We start from the raw sequence: 15,237 nt of genomic DNA, 5'->3' as shown, positions 1-15,237 counted from the left end.
AATAAAGTAATCGATTTGACATGTGGATTTATTTGATGACAGTTTTAGTTGATTGCTGTCAGTCACTTATTTGGACGACTGCGTCAAAACGATTATCAAGAAGACTGACTGCAACTGGAAGCCATAAGATCTCGGCACATGGATGATGATAATAATACGGGGAGCTAAACTCGAACCAAGGTTTGTGAAATCCAAAGAGTCTGTGAAGAGTTTACAATAACGCACACGATGGTTTCGCCAACAGGCCTTTCTCACACACATCATGTACACGGCTTGCGCAACTTTGAAAATATATACCGCAATGCATCTGGGGAAACCGAGTTCATGATTCAAACCTAGATGGACGCCACGTTGTAAAGTTGTAAAGTTTACATGTAATTAGAAGCTGTGTTATGAAAATTTAAAAAAATGTGTGTAGTGCATTGATTTAAAACAGCGCACCGTGTTGGTTGCTGATGGTGCTTGATTTCACCCCAAATCCTTTACTCGCCGCTCATATGCATTACAACATGCATATACTCTCTAAATCTAAAAGAGTGAAAACACCACTCTTTACAGGTCGAGTTGTCCCTCAAATGGCTCTTTAAAACGAGTGGTGGTCATTTCATTCTTTAAGAGGGATCACTCCAGGACATAGTGAAAAATCACTCAAGAAGATGCAAACATCAATCAAAAAGAGTGGAAGACCACTCGAAAAAGAGTGCTTTTTCACTCTATTGCAGAGAGAGTATGGCATTCCCTTGAACCGAAATGTAATCCTATTGGGGGGGGGGGGAAGGGTGTGGGAGTGTTAACAATCTTACTCTGAAAAAATGTATAATGAAATAACTCTGCAGCAGTAATCGCACTAGAAACCGATCCAAATTTATGGTGGAAATCTCTTGATGCCTAAAGGCAGTGGACACTAAAATGGCATACACTCAAAATAATTATAAGCATAAAACCTTATGAGTAACGAGTAATGGGGAGCTGTTGGTAGTATAAAACACTGTGAGAAATGGCTCCCTCTGAAGTAACATACTTTTCGAGAAAGAAGTAATTTTCGACGAATTTGATTACGAGACCTCAGATTTAGAATTTGAGGTCTCGAAATCAAGCATCTGAAAGCACACAACTTCGTGTTTTTTTCTTTCATTGTTATCTCGCAACTTCGACGACCGAGTAAGCTCAAATTTTCACAGGTTTGTTATTTTATGTATGTTGAGATACACCAACTTTGACAGTTGCCAACATTGTCCAGTGCCTTTAATGAGCTATTTCCGCGATAGGCGTGTCCACGCATTTCAACCTCAAAACACAGAGATACGGGCTAGTTAGAAATTGTATATTGAAACAAGTAAACCGATTATTTTTAAATCACAAAAGTCGCTGAAAACTACCTGCAGCCCAGATCGCAATGTTGCTTATTTGGATTGCAGACGAGTAATAGAATAGAGAACGAATTGAACGTGTACACATCCCGCAACAAACCACAAACTATTCTCTGTTTACAAATAATTGAGATCACACAAACAAGAATTCAAGTATTTTTATGAAATGTTCTCACCTAGGTTCGAAGGTGTGTTTATTGAAATCATAGAGGAAGTATAATTTGTGTTAATGAAGTTTAGGCATACTCTTCTTCTTCTTCTTCTTCTTATATATTTTGGTAATGAAACCAATGACTAATCACTGTAGCTCGAAGCCTGAAGATGCCTGAATAGGGGTTCTTCCGTGGGGTTATCCTCTAATGTCCCACGTCCTTCGGATGGGACGTAAAGCCGTTGGTCACATGTGTTGTGTAAGGCACTTTCGAAAGGAGAAGGGGTTCGCCCCGGTGTTCCTGGCTGTGGCTGATGTTGGGCCTATGCGCCGTAGCACTTTGTAATCCTTTATAAGGTGCTAAATAATTGGGTCTCGGAATTTATCACTGCAATAACCTATCTTTCTGAAGTTTTGTATATACTCAGCGCCTTGCGTACCTTGTTTGGTAGATACGTGCGCTATAAAGACTTCGATATTATTATTCCACGATAGGTGATTTCTAAGTTTCTTTTACGTGCACTTATACCAATCCTACAGACACACGGCTTTAATGTCACATACGAAGGACAAAGCAGCAAATCTTGCTAAAATGAGCGGTGCCACGGCACGAACGGGATTCGAACCCACACTCTGCTGATGATCAGACAAACCAGAGCCTGAGTCCGATGCTCTTAAAACTGCTCCATCGGCCCATAATAAAGGTCTAAAAACCATTTGACCTTTATGACCTTGTTTTAATCATACACACACATGAACTTGAAGTATGGTATCAAGTTGAATCCACTGGGGAGGAATACAAGAAACCTGCACCGGTATCATGACGTTTAGACCATCAGGTGTTTTGGGTCAAAGTTCATTACACCAATGTAATTGTTGTTAAAGGGTATATATACTTTTTCCTAACAAAAAACACAATGTTCACTGATTTACATTAAACTTACACCGTTTGAAGAAATTTGTGTTATTAATTGGTGTTATTTTAACACCCTATGGTGTAAATTTTGATTATTTTCTTGGTATCTATCTGTGACAACACCCATGGTGTTAATTTAACACTCCAGTTTTTGTAGTGAATTGCAGAATTCTACGGTAAGCAGATCCATGATATTAGGCCCTGGTTCCGTGTGGTATGACCTGTGTAGAGTACCGTGTTTGCAATGTCAATATCCCCCGGCATGTCCTTCAAGTATTATTATCATATGGTAATATACACTGCGATTATCACAAACGATTAAGACCACTTTAAGGCACTTGTTGTCAGAGCTATAGTAGAAGCACTTCCGGGTACCCGTGGCATGGCTGTAACTTCCGGGCCAACGAGATCTCGGTTTGGGAATTGGAGGGTGATAACCGGGCCTTAGGTCTGTGAAAAATTTGAGGGCAGAATATTAATATTGTCACCTGTAATTTTCGCTCAATAGTACTGCCTGAATTATTTGAGATATTGTAACGTATGTTGTATAATATAAGGCACATGAGCACGGTTTATGTTGGTTCAAACCCATCGCACGTGTGTATGGTCCATGCTCTATGGTATGATAGACTTTTCAATGTCTGAACAAAGCGCACTCATACATCAAGTTAAAACATACATATCCTCCAGATAGCCCCGTCTGAGTTATCTGTCTAATTGAGGAAAATGGTAGCAAAGATAATTTTCCCAAATGCATATTTGCCAAAATCGATATAAGCCATGAATGTCCATCAAATCCCTGGCAAAACAAATCAACCATTGGTGATGGTAACTCATTTCCGAAACAAACGTGAACTTTCCTTAGACGCGTAAAGGGAGTGTCCAAAGTATTGTCTTATAGGTAAAGACCATGTGACATGTGACGTCACTTAATTACAAAAGAGCCACAGAGGCTGGACTTCCTGCAGGCATAATTTTGTACTCAGCCCAATGGAGAAATACATAGGCCTAGATTTTACATTAACTTGTTCGAAATTACACTGACTATTTTTTATCACTTTTTGATATGAAGAAAAAGGGCACATCTTATATCTTGTTCGGCTTTTATTTGTATAACTCTTGTGGAAATCAGGACAACAAAATGTAAAATATGACCAATGTGGTCTTGCCTGCCAAATGCACTTGAAGCTCGTTTTGAAAACAAAATGCCTTTTATTATCGCACTTGAATTCAGCCCGTACTAACGTTGCGGACAAATTAATTAGAAAGAATTAATAAGAATAACACAACATTATATTTTATTATGAAAGCTTACTGCTGATGAGGTTCACAAGTACCATGTTTGTCCATGAGATATATACATGTAGAGCACAAGGAGTTCGGAGCTTTACTTGACCCTGCTTCCCAAATACAAAGCAAGGTATTCTAAACCAAGGCATCAAAACCAAAGGTTTATAATTTCCTTTCAACCAGTAAAACGTCAATCATTCTTTTATATACCGATAAAATTGTGTAAAGCGATTCATGGAAGTGTTAATGCATTTACCATCAAATAACAACTAAACCCACACCGTTTCATGACAATAAACCGTAAAGCAATTGAGCTCAATAATTAGCCCAATGTGTAATTCACACATTCTTTTTTTTATCGGTGTTTAAGATGCTGGATTAAAACCTTTTAATCTATTGACTAAAATCACAGATCAATGCAGTAATGTTTGCTGTACTTGGATTGGGCTAATCAAAAGCTTTATCCTGAATCAAATTAGCTAAATTAGCCTTATATATATCTAATGGTTTAAGGGTTTATTCCTATTGACAGAAGCCGTTATGGTAACTCCGTGTAGTTGGTATGTGTTTTGTAAGGGAAAACATACGTAAGGTTTATGGGATGTTTGTGTACATTACACCTCGGTCGTGTATTTTAAAGGGTGTGTATATACGTTTGGTATTGACTCTGAAAATTAATGATAATACAAACTTTTGGTAAGAAGTAGGCCTACTGCGGTTATGGGGAAAATACTACTCCCCCCCCTGTCCAATTGAAGATTGTTCTTCAGATTTTCGGCTACATCTATAAAAAGAAAGAAAGAAAAAAAGGGGGGGGGAAAAAACACTAACCGCTAAATTGTCACAGGAGTACTGTTCAGTAGACAGTGGGTTCCAATAATAGCAAACGCAATCCTTTTTAAGTTAAATTTTCAATGAGGCCTACCCACCTGCCAACGAAAGTATTATACCGATTAGGCCTAACTCAGGAGTTATTCAGACTGTCATTATTGCAATCCTTTAAACAAAAAATCGTTCAGCTGAAGACCTAACCATGATTAATTACTTTTTTCGAATACCGCACACTTAAAATAAGTCCCGAGGGAAGCCTTTCGTTCAGTGGTTGCCCCCCCCCCCAACCCAACGTCATTCTTCCACCAACTGGTTCCCACTTCCATCAACTGTTTGGAAAAGATAAGTTTCAGAGTGCGCACAGACTTGATATCGTATATGGGTCAGACCCAAACGTTAATCACACGCAAAGAAAGTTTCAAGAGTCGTGCACCCCCTGGATTGCCCCCATCCCCCCCCCCCCCCCCCCCCCCCGTTGGGATAGGTGTGTGCGTCTATGATGGAGGATGGGGACTGGCTGCTGCAGGGCACCTTTTCCCGGAAACCAAACATCTCAAAAATCCTTCGGGATCGTTATAAATTTTCCCTGTATTAAAAATCGTTATGGCTGTCTCGTTTCAGCATGGGACATGTTTTTAAACCATTGAGGTATTTCGGGCTCGTCTTCAGCGCAGTTTGCCCCGGGCCCCCTCACCCCACAGTCCTAGACATGCACCAATTTGCAGTGCAACAAACACCATTGTAGTTTGCAACCAACCAAATTAAGGCGTGCCTATCAAAGCGTCTGCTGGACCACGTATCGTCCATCAAGACATCTATACCGTTAATACAAGAAACACTGACATCCTTGAATGAAAAGAAGAACAGAGTTTAAAACAACTTCGTTTTGGTGATTTGCTCATCATACAGCTTGACAATGGGATTACAAATTAGCTGCATTTAAGTCATTAAAGAGTCGTTATACGAATTGAGTTAGAGGGTTAAGTTTGAAACAGTGTCTGGCTGTACTGTACCTCAACTCGTGCAGTGATGGCCGATACAAATGTATTTATATACTGTAAGATTGGTAAAGATGTACCACTAATTGTTGAATTTTAGTCTAAAAGTTGTCTGAATATGATATAGAGCCTTTTGTGAAATGTTCCCCTCAGAAATGAAGTAATATTCGAGAAGACTATTTTTCTGAAAACCTTTTAAAAAGCGCAACAGCTTATTTCACGGTTGTTACAACCAACATTTGGGGCAATGTGTTTACATGCTGCAATTGTGCATGGTTTTTCACTTCTTTTCTCCTGATTTATACAAAAGATTAAGGATAAATTTCCACATGTTTATAAGTTCATGTATGTGGTTGATCGCACAAAACATGAACACTGTATGTGACTATTTTGACAGCTAAGCAATAATCTAAAGATCATGTTGTAATGCTGCGATATTTCAAAACCCATTTATCATTGAACCTCGTTTTATGAAATACCATACTGGTATACATGGCTCTGCTGTAAATGTTTTGCGAACTATAGGAAACAATTTCATCATTTCGTGACGTAAACCAAAGCTTAACAAATAGAACAACTTTGATGTGGGTTACAATATAGTGAAGACCGTCATAGACATAATTAGTGTTTGATTTATTTTACCCAGAGTTTTGAAATGCATCGGTCTAAGTTGTAACTTTATGTTTTGGATAGGGCCTGTCGATATCGATATTATGTTTTTGCCAGTTTTTAAATTCCAAACCGGGCGATTGTTACAACTAAAAGCAGACACTTCGAGTTCGAATGGTTGAGTTACAGAATATTGCCTTGGGGCCTTCTGAGATCCGAATGTTTTCAGTTTGTTTTCTGTTCTAAAAGGTGTTTTCAGTGTTCTCTTTATGCCAGAGCTCCAGACATCAATAGTCTTAATAGACATTAAAATTCTTCCCTCTGAGTTAATGCTTGGTTTATGTGTCTGGCTATTACAGAGAATAGTCTCATCACAAAGCCGGCTTTATACAGAGAGAGGCTAAAACTACAAAACAACGTAACGGGCCAAGAAAACTAACCCCTTTATTCAACAAGAACGCTCGGTGTTTAAGATCCTGAATTGTTCTACAATCCGAGGTAATAGTTGGAGATCAGACAACGTAATTGGATTGGGATCCTCCCAGGAAACGAAAACATCCTTCTCCAATAACATCATTCAATAATTTGGTGTATCTTTTTACGGCATTTTGACAACATTCTACTATAAAAACGTGTGATTCTTCACTCGGGCTGACTACACTATAATACACCAAAGCAATACATGTGGATGAAAACTGCACGTGTGAATGAACTTGAGTATTTAAGTGTACATGTCCGTAACAAAAGCTGATAGGTGAAGCTCGCGTCTTTAAGGAGTGAGGTATTAGCATAAGAATAGGTGTGCTCTACGGACCGATGAAGAGGGGATACAAGTCACGGTTTCATTGATATACATGACGGTACATGCTGAGACCTGTTTGCTTAGCTGAGCTCAGGCCACGGATATCACTCCAGTCGATTCTTTTGAGTGAGGCTAATTGCGTCATTAATTAAACGTGTCTGGTTGCGAGCTACGCACCTTGCCAATTAGCTCGACTAGACTAGCAGAGTTATAATTGGTGGTACTGCGCCCACTGGGGTAGGAGCTCACTCTGCAATCTGTCATTTCGCAAGCAAACACATGATCATCGGGGACCGTCAACCTCAGACCAACATTCGCTTTATTTGGCAATATCACACCGAGTTATTTCCTGGGTTAGCCCTTGAACGCCACTGGTGGCTTGTCCTTGGTTGAACCACACGTAAAGCCCTCTTCGCTTAAACCCGTGTATACCTGGAAAGACGTGATTTAGCAATCGTTTCACAAGTTTCCCCGTGCGTCTTTTTCACCCCGAGGTAGCTGCAATCCTTACCGGTGGAGCTGTGTTAACAGAGCTTGGTGTCAGCATCAACACCTGCTCACTGACAGACTGATCCTAGCCGTTGGGCTAGTAGACAACTGAAGATACAGCCTTCTGTAAAGATCTCCGTACTTTCAAATCACAAAATGATGATGGCGGCCACCACCAATTCCCTGGTCGTTCTCTGCCTAGCTGTTATCGTCCAACTCGCCCTTGCAGCTGAGGGGAGCGATGCCGGTCCAGCACCGCTGAGTTCACAGATGGAGAGCAAGATCCTGAGTATGTTGGGGTTGCGGGAACGGCCGAGACCTAGACCAAACGCCACGGCTCCACAGTACATGCTTGACCTGTACGATAGACTTCGCAATGAATCCAACTCGGGTGTCAGTGCCGGAAGATGTGCCTTTCCAGACCCTGCCTTCCCCGGTAACATCGTTCGCAGTGTCGCAAATACAGGCAAGTACAAATTAATCATTACCATCCCAGTTATAATTATATAAAATAACTTATGTTTATGAATCTTGTTTTCTATTATAGGTATCAGTGTCATCATTTGTTATGCCTAATTATTATATAGAGTGGAAATCACGCTGCAAAGTTACTCTTCCCAACGTATTCCTTATCATGGGGCGGCCATTTTGTTTTAAACCTCATCAGAATTATACTAAAATTTAAAAGATGAAAAGACTACAGTCTCTCTAAAAGATTCAAATTTTCTCATAGTTAGTAGTATTGCCTACAGTAATCTAAAAAAAGTGTAAGATGGCTTCAACATTATGGAAAACTGTCTGAAATAATTTTCAATACCAACTTATAAGACTCCACGAGGAGCGGGAAATCTCAAGTCAAAACAGCCGCCATGACACTTCCCCCCAAACAAACTTATTAAAGTTTGTGACTTGCTCGTTGAGTGACAGCTTGTGTGGTCGGCTCTCAGTGTAAATGTCAAGGCGAGTGCTAACCCTTTCACAGCAGAGTTTATTTAGACTGCACTTTGCGATGTAGAGTGAGTAACGAGCTGTAAGTAAGCAGACTAAAACAAAACACTGTCGAGTTTAAGCTAACTTTAAAAAGCGCCCGCTAACGAGTGTGTTGAAATATCTGCTGTTATGCGGACGGGAGAGACTCTGCCTCATTCAATGTTATCTTCTTCTTTTTTAGCGTTGATTTGGGTTTTTTTCTTTACAACCACAGTGAATTAATTGCGAATAATATTGGTTTAGTTACAAATGGAAAATGGTTATATCCGAATTCAAACATTGCTTTTGAAATACACGCCCGCCCCCCACCACCAACATTAACCCAACACTGCAGTTCACTGCAAAACCTTACTTTTGTCAGTGCATTTGACAATGACAACAAATAAGTTTTTCGTCTATAGCACCTCAGACAACGTTTCAAGGCTGAGGTTTAGCCTGTGTAGGGTAGTTGTTGATTTTTTTCCCGTTGTCCTGACCTGTTCTGTGCACTCTCATCACAACAAACTTGCATCACTGGCATTGAGTTTTCATGAACCAATATTATTCAACTGTTCTTCATCACCCTTCCAAAATAAGGTTGACCTTCACACACACACCAACATCCAAACTTGTTTCGCGCTCTGGACAAATCTCCCCGAAATCTATAAGCTTTTATCAGATTCGCGTTTGATGTTTTAACTTAAACCCGGGGTCTTTCACCGACGTAGGAATGTTGCAGCGTAAAACAAAAAATGATTCGCCAAAGAACGGGCAAAACTTTCAGCAGATTGTGTTTTGCGAAGCCATGTCAATGTGAATCTCATTATCTGCCAGGTGTAGTCACACCTGTTATTTCAAAAGCGGTAGCACTGGACGTACCTTTTAACGCCTCTCTTTATCAAACCTTCAAATGGTTTTATCACCTGCGTCAAGACAATGTTTACTCAACCATGCAATACACACTTACCTGTGTGTATATTTAAATTAGATGCAATTGAATTAAGCTGCTAATAATAGTTCAGTCGGCTTATAATGAACAGGCTAATTTGGAAGTGCAAACATTTCTTTTAGAAAAACCCTCTACACGAATTAGTTTGTAGTTCCTATGAATGTATTATCACTTGTGTTGTGTTCCTTTCTGTGAGTTTGTTTTTAAGTTATTTATCAACACGTTGAAGTCATTTTTTGAATACCGTGAAGTCAATGAACAATGGTCACTAACGTTATACCATTATGCATTCCAGCGATAATCGTTTGATTTTATTAAATGTGACTGACTTGTTTGTTCCCATTCACAAAATAATGGATCGAATTTTATTATATTTTACAGGAACGAAGCTGAAATCATTGGATAAATCTGGAAGACGATTTCGTCAGATCCTTCACTTCAATCTCTCAGCCATCCCCTCCAAGGAGACCATCACTGGAGCCCATCTTCGCCTGGAGTTCTTAAACACCATCAAGAAGATGAGGTCCGCTCCCACTATTCATCTGAAACTTTACCAAGTCACCCAAACCGTGTCCGACATGAGATCCTCCCGCTCGGAGGAAGCAAGAGGAACCTTCCGTCTGCTTACCTCCCTCTCAATCGACGTGTCAGGAGGGGCTTCGGAAACCGTAGATGTTCTTCCTATAGTCCAGGAATGGCGATCTGGAGTCAGTGAGAACACTGGTCTCTACGTGGCAGTCGACATCCCCAAGTCCGAGAGAACAACACGAAAGGCCAATGCTATCTTGGTGAAGAAACTCAGCAAGTTACGAGGTAGGACGGCCACGCTGGTTGTGGTGTCCGTCGACGGGGAGCAGTGCCGAAACAGATTCCGACGGGGTGCTGAGGAGGACGACGCCCCACGAGAACCACACCCAAATCTCTGCCAGAAACGTCGACTGTACGTCAGCTTCCGGGACGTCGGGTGGCAAGACTGGATCATCGCACCCATGGGGTACCAGTCTTATTTCTGTGGGGGTGATTGCCCCTTCCCGTTGGACACTGTACTGAATGGTACTAATCACGCCATTATCCAGTCGCTGGTGAACTCTGCTGATCCAACGTCGGCACCCAAGGTGTGCTGCGCACCAACGAAACTCTCAGCAATATCAATGCTTTATTTTGACAATGAAGACAATGTTGTATTAAGACAATACGAAGACATGGTGGTTGAATCTTGTGGTTGCCGTTAATTACATACTCTTAATTATACTCTATTTTCTCAAAGCCTTGGGTTGAAGATCTTTCATACGCATTTGTGCAAGGCTATAGTTTTGGGGGTTTCTCCATCAGTATTTCCAATCCCTAAGAAAGATTTTCAACCCGGCTAAATGCAGAAACGGTTTATAGTAAACTATAACACAAGGAATGTAATTCCTTTGGTCAAGTGGTCAATTCCTGTTGTATGTTATAATCAAGCATCTTTAGAAATGTTAAAGCTCGTTTATAAAACAGCCCAAGTATAGTTTCAAAATGCACATGCGTGCTTCTTGCAAAAAATCATAGATTCTGGCCACTATAAAAACGAAGTACATTACGCCTAGCGAATGATCATAAAGAATACATTGTATCTAAAAATAATTGTACAGAAATGCTAAAGCGCTTATAAGTTACCGAAATCCGCTATTTAATTATTGTGTTGATAATGTAAATATGGAAAATATTGAAGTACACACAATATTTGTTTTAAATTCATGAATATCATTCTGCTTTGTCGTGACACTCTGTCTCTTCCTGCGTAGACCAATATGACCGTAGTCCTTCAAATTTACTTTTATTATCGTTTTCAACCCTAAATTCTTTCTTTTTTTCAACCCCAAATTCTGTAACATCTTGGGGGATTTTATTTTTTTCAACTTATCGCTGGTTACGATGCCGGTATACTTTAATAAGAAGATAGGTAATCGGTTTGAATTTTATTCCACTTGTTTTAAAATTGAAATTTTCCTCCGAGGCAATTGGACGATCCTTTTGACTTTCTTTTTCACATTTATTTTAAAATCAATTTCACAATCAGTTCGCCATGTTAAAGTCTCGATCATCGTCACACATACATGCATTTTTTATTCGGCCCATTTCTCGACGAATCCACTTTGAAAAGAAGGAGTTCCATCGTTATTTTTAATGTTTTTTTATTTATTTATTTTACTTCCGATATTGGCTTTATTTCATAACAAATGACATGATAAGCTTTCCGTTTTGCTTATTAAACTGTAACATGATCTAATAACTACCTATTATGTAAATAAATTGTCTGGAATACAGAATATATAAAATGGACTGAAAACTGTTTATGTTTTGTCTTTTTGTCTTCCTCTTCTTGGTGAGCGAGGGGGGTCGCGAAGATTTTTTCCATGGCAATTCTTATTACTGCGTGATTTGTCATGTTATATTACAAATTAAAAATAAAATTAAATAAAAAATTAAAACTTCCTTGTTTAAAATTCCCTACAAATTTATTTTTATGTTCAAACCATTTATGCGCGATTAGGCTTTTTTTTCATCTTTTTTTTTGCTTTTGCAGCTTTTGTATATTTCGGTGTCAAATCCGAGGCATATTTCGCCCTAAGACCTTTTGTAGTTACTACCAACATTAAAACTTACTTGGTAAGAAACACTGCAGCTAATAGATATTTTTGAGAAGCGATTTTCTGTCATAAGAAATGTGATTTTAGAGAAATGGATTCAACATTGTTATCTGAGGAACGTTTTCATGATTGGCAAAGTTGGTATAGGATTAAAACAGTAGGACGGTGCTAAAAACTAAAGGTTTACTTTGCCTGTGTTTTTGTTGAGTCCAGTGTAGTGGGGGCACGGATGTGCGCGGGAAGATTGTTCCAGAAGAGTGGGGTGGCGATTGTTAAGGCGCGTTTTACATAGCGAGAGCGCCGGGGGATAGGACCAGAGTTGAATTCCAGGTGGGCACGAGACTAAGGCCGTGTCCGAAACGACGACTTCGGCTACAGCTACGTCTAGATCAGCGCGTCTACCAGTGTTAAAGAATAGGCAGACGCGCGCGATCTAGCCGTAGCTGTAGCCGAAGTCGCCGTTTCGGACACGGCCGTAGGTTGCTTTTTGGATATAGTCTGGTCCCTTGAGTATGCCCCGTGTGTAAAAATGACACTCTGATTGATGGTACTGGGGGCCAGACAAAGATGACTGCGCAAAAACTCAAGCTGTGACGTTAAACGAAAGGTAGGGACCTACATGTATACAGGGTCGGTAGGTCTGACAAAATAGTGCCAGACAGTGTTCATGTTTTGTGTAATGAATTTTAACATTATTATATAAGAAAGCAGCTTTATTCTATAAGGCTACATGACATAACGGCCTGTGAAAATTTAGGCTTGAATACGTTGTATGAGTCAGGAGAAAATATTGAAAAACCATGCACAATTTTCAAAATGTAATCACTTTTGTTGTTACAACCGAAATCACTTGTGCGTTTTTATTTGAGGTTTTTTCGATTATAGTTCACTCGAATATGACTTCAACTCAAAGGGAAACATTTCACACAAAAAAGGTTTTCAGACTAAAATCAGCATGTATTGAGTCTGTGAGTTTTATTGATATTATAACATCAGCAAATAGATCCTTTTCATTTGATTGGAGGAATGTTGGTTACGCGGCATTCATTCAAACCAGCACGTGGCTTTGGTGGGTTTTTTTTGGGTTTTTTTTACTTCCGTTTGCTTTATGGCACGTAGACCACACCACACATGTGCATAAGACACACAGTGCCCCGTAGTGGATACCCAGCAACAAAGTTATTGGTGGTTTTCCCCCCAATTTCAAAACATCTGATAGGATGTTACGTAAAACAAATGATAAATTTAATGTTTTGCATTGCTGGAACGCAGAGTTTGAGGCAATTTTTTTTTTCTCGAAGAGTTAATGACTGTTCTCAACATGGCTTTCACCTTTTAAATCATGGTCTTTGTTGCTGTATGGTTGAATGAACATTCATCTTTCAACCTCACCGTTCATGTTTTTTTTGTTTTTTTTTCTGAGACGTTGGATGTTTCAACTATTAGGTGCATAAAAGTATAAAGCGTCGTTTCGGTTTGTTCTTGTTGTTGATTTTGCTCCTGTTATATAAGCAAGTCCTTTAAGCTTCTCAAGGCCAATCATCGTTAACTTTCAAAAACTTTCTCTTATGTTGCCGACATTGTGTAATACCCTTTCCCTTACACTTTCAATATGACTTCCATATGTGTCATACCCCCTCCATGTACAACCAACAAAGTGCATACCCAGCAGGATCTCTGAATCAAGTTCAATCTACGAACCCAGGCTGCACAGTCAAGGCCCTGTCGCGGCATCCGATCCCCTTATGCTCTACCCCACCAAGCAAGTCCACCCTAATTGCCTGTTTGCTCAAGTCAAACTCCCATTCACCAAAAAACACCACCAGATTGCTTGAGCGATGTTGCTTTTCAACGCTCTCTTCTGCCTGTCTGGACGGGGTTAGCTCTGACACCAGGTGAGGCAGTCACCTTGAGGTCCCCCCTGCACTCTCAGGTGGTCGTTCGCTCACCGGCTTGCTGATCAAGTTGACATATCTCTTTCCGTCTATGCGATGACAGAAGACTCCGACAGAACGCTGATGATAGAACCCTCAAGGTATAGTGTATCGTACAAATCGGAGAAAAATGTTTTCCTGGGACGTCTCTCTTTCGTATAAAGTTCGTCCGAAAATAATAAGTTTTAACAACTGGCGTTTGGGAACCCTATATATAATAAGCCTAAAGTTATTATTATAACAAAATTGTGTTCACAAATTAATGACAACAAATTACTCGTTTACGCTCCTTACAAGACACGTTTAAGTTCATCTATCGAAATGTTTAGAGTGGCTGGAAACTGTATTGTTGGCCAAACAAAAGAGCGCCCTCAATGCACCGTGCTCGGAATGGATTTTTTTCAACGGGGGGAATAACATTCTCCCGACTTATTGTTGAATTTGAAAAAAGTTTGGATTTGTGAAATATTGATGTTCCGTCACGTCAATTGGAAATCATCAGCTCTCACCATGCATGGCTAGAAAAGGGCAATGCCTGTCATTATTTAAAGCAAAACTCTCACGACGAATAAGCAAGTTGTTATAATGAGACCATTCTGATCCCGATAGATGGCAACATAACACAGTGTAATCAAAATGGGCCAACTGAATGGATTTGTTGCTGATTCCACAACCAGAACTTCTCCTTTAAACATGACAACGTTACTCGACCGTGTTGCTTCTTTAATTACTGTGAATGACAAATGGCTTGCGGTCACATATTGACATCTTGTCATGTTGGGGTGCATACAAAGCACTTGACCACGACAAGTTCCACATTAGACTCAAGATCAGACCCCGCGCATGGAAGGCGTGGGCTTTTTGTTTTACCTGTCATGAGCCAGCCGGCCCCGTGTCTCAGCGGTTTGCTTTGACACCATCAACTAATGTTTATTAGCTTTCGGTTGGTATCTACAAACTCGTGTACTTGGATGTGATTAAAATGTAATTAGCTGTGACGAGTGTGTTTAGGGACGGAAGATGGGATCTCTCGTCAAGTGATAACATCCTTCTTTCTAGTACATTTTTGTTTAATACATATTGGGTTCGGTTTATAGCTAGCTGGGGGAGGGAGAGAATTTATGTTAGCGACTTCAGGGTAACATTCATAGAGAAAGGGTTCGTTCTTATGATAAAGAGTCTGTTCTTAAAACCGATTTGATTGCTGCCCAGCTCTGAGAACAGACTTACGTGGAAACAATTTCTAAATTTTGAGAACCGACACAGAAAAGGGCGCAAAAAAAAAAAAAAAATAGGCATTGC

At 40.0% G+C, this 15,237-nt stretch overlaps 1 protein-coding gene across 1 annotated transcript; it reads left to right on the top strand.

Annotated features, from left to right (window-relative positions):
* The first annotated feature begins 7,073 nt into the window (after positions 1-7,073).
* LOC117301282 (univin-like) lies at positions 7,074-12,161 on the top strand. The gene is made up of 2 exons (XM_033785169.1): positions 7,074-7,922; positions 9,756-12,161. The coding sequence occupies exons 1-2, from the start codon at positions 7,613-7,615 to the stop codon at positions 10,604-10,606; spliced, it is 1,161 nt and encodes a 386-aa protein (XP_033641060.1). The 5' UTR covers positions 7,074-7,612; the 3' UTR covers positions 10,607-12,161.
* The last annotated feature ends 3,076 nt before the right edge of the window (positions 12,162-15,237 follow it).

This window comes from Asterias rubens, chromosome 1 (assembly GCF_902459465.1).
Source record: "Asterias rubens chromosome 1, eAstRub1.3, whole genome shotgun sequence".
In the NCBI taxonomy this organism is placed as follows: domain Eukaryota; kingdom Metazoa; phylum Echinodermata; class Asteroidea; order Forcipulatida; family Asteriidae; genus Asterias; species Asterias rubens.
Note: the sequence above shows the minus strand (reverse complement) of the source record. Positions and strands in the feature narration are given on the sequence as shown.

What these genes read in the sequence shown, in the direction of transcription:
- LOC117301282 (XM_033785169.1), top strand. Translation starts at nt 7,613, where the DNA reads ATGATGATGGCGGCCACCACCAATTCCCTGGTCGTTCTCTGCCTAGCT. An exon ending in TCGCAGTGTCGCAAATACAG is followed by an intron (nt 7,923 to 9,755) that starts GCAAGTACAAAT and finishes TATATTTTACAG; the next exon opens with GAACGAAGCTGAAATCATTG.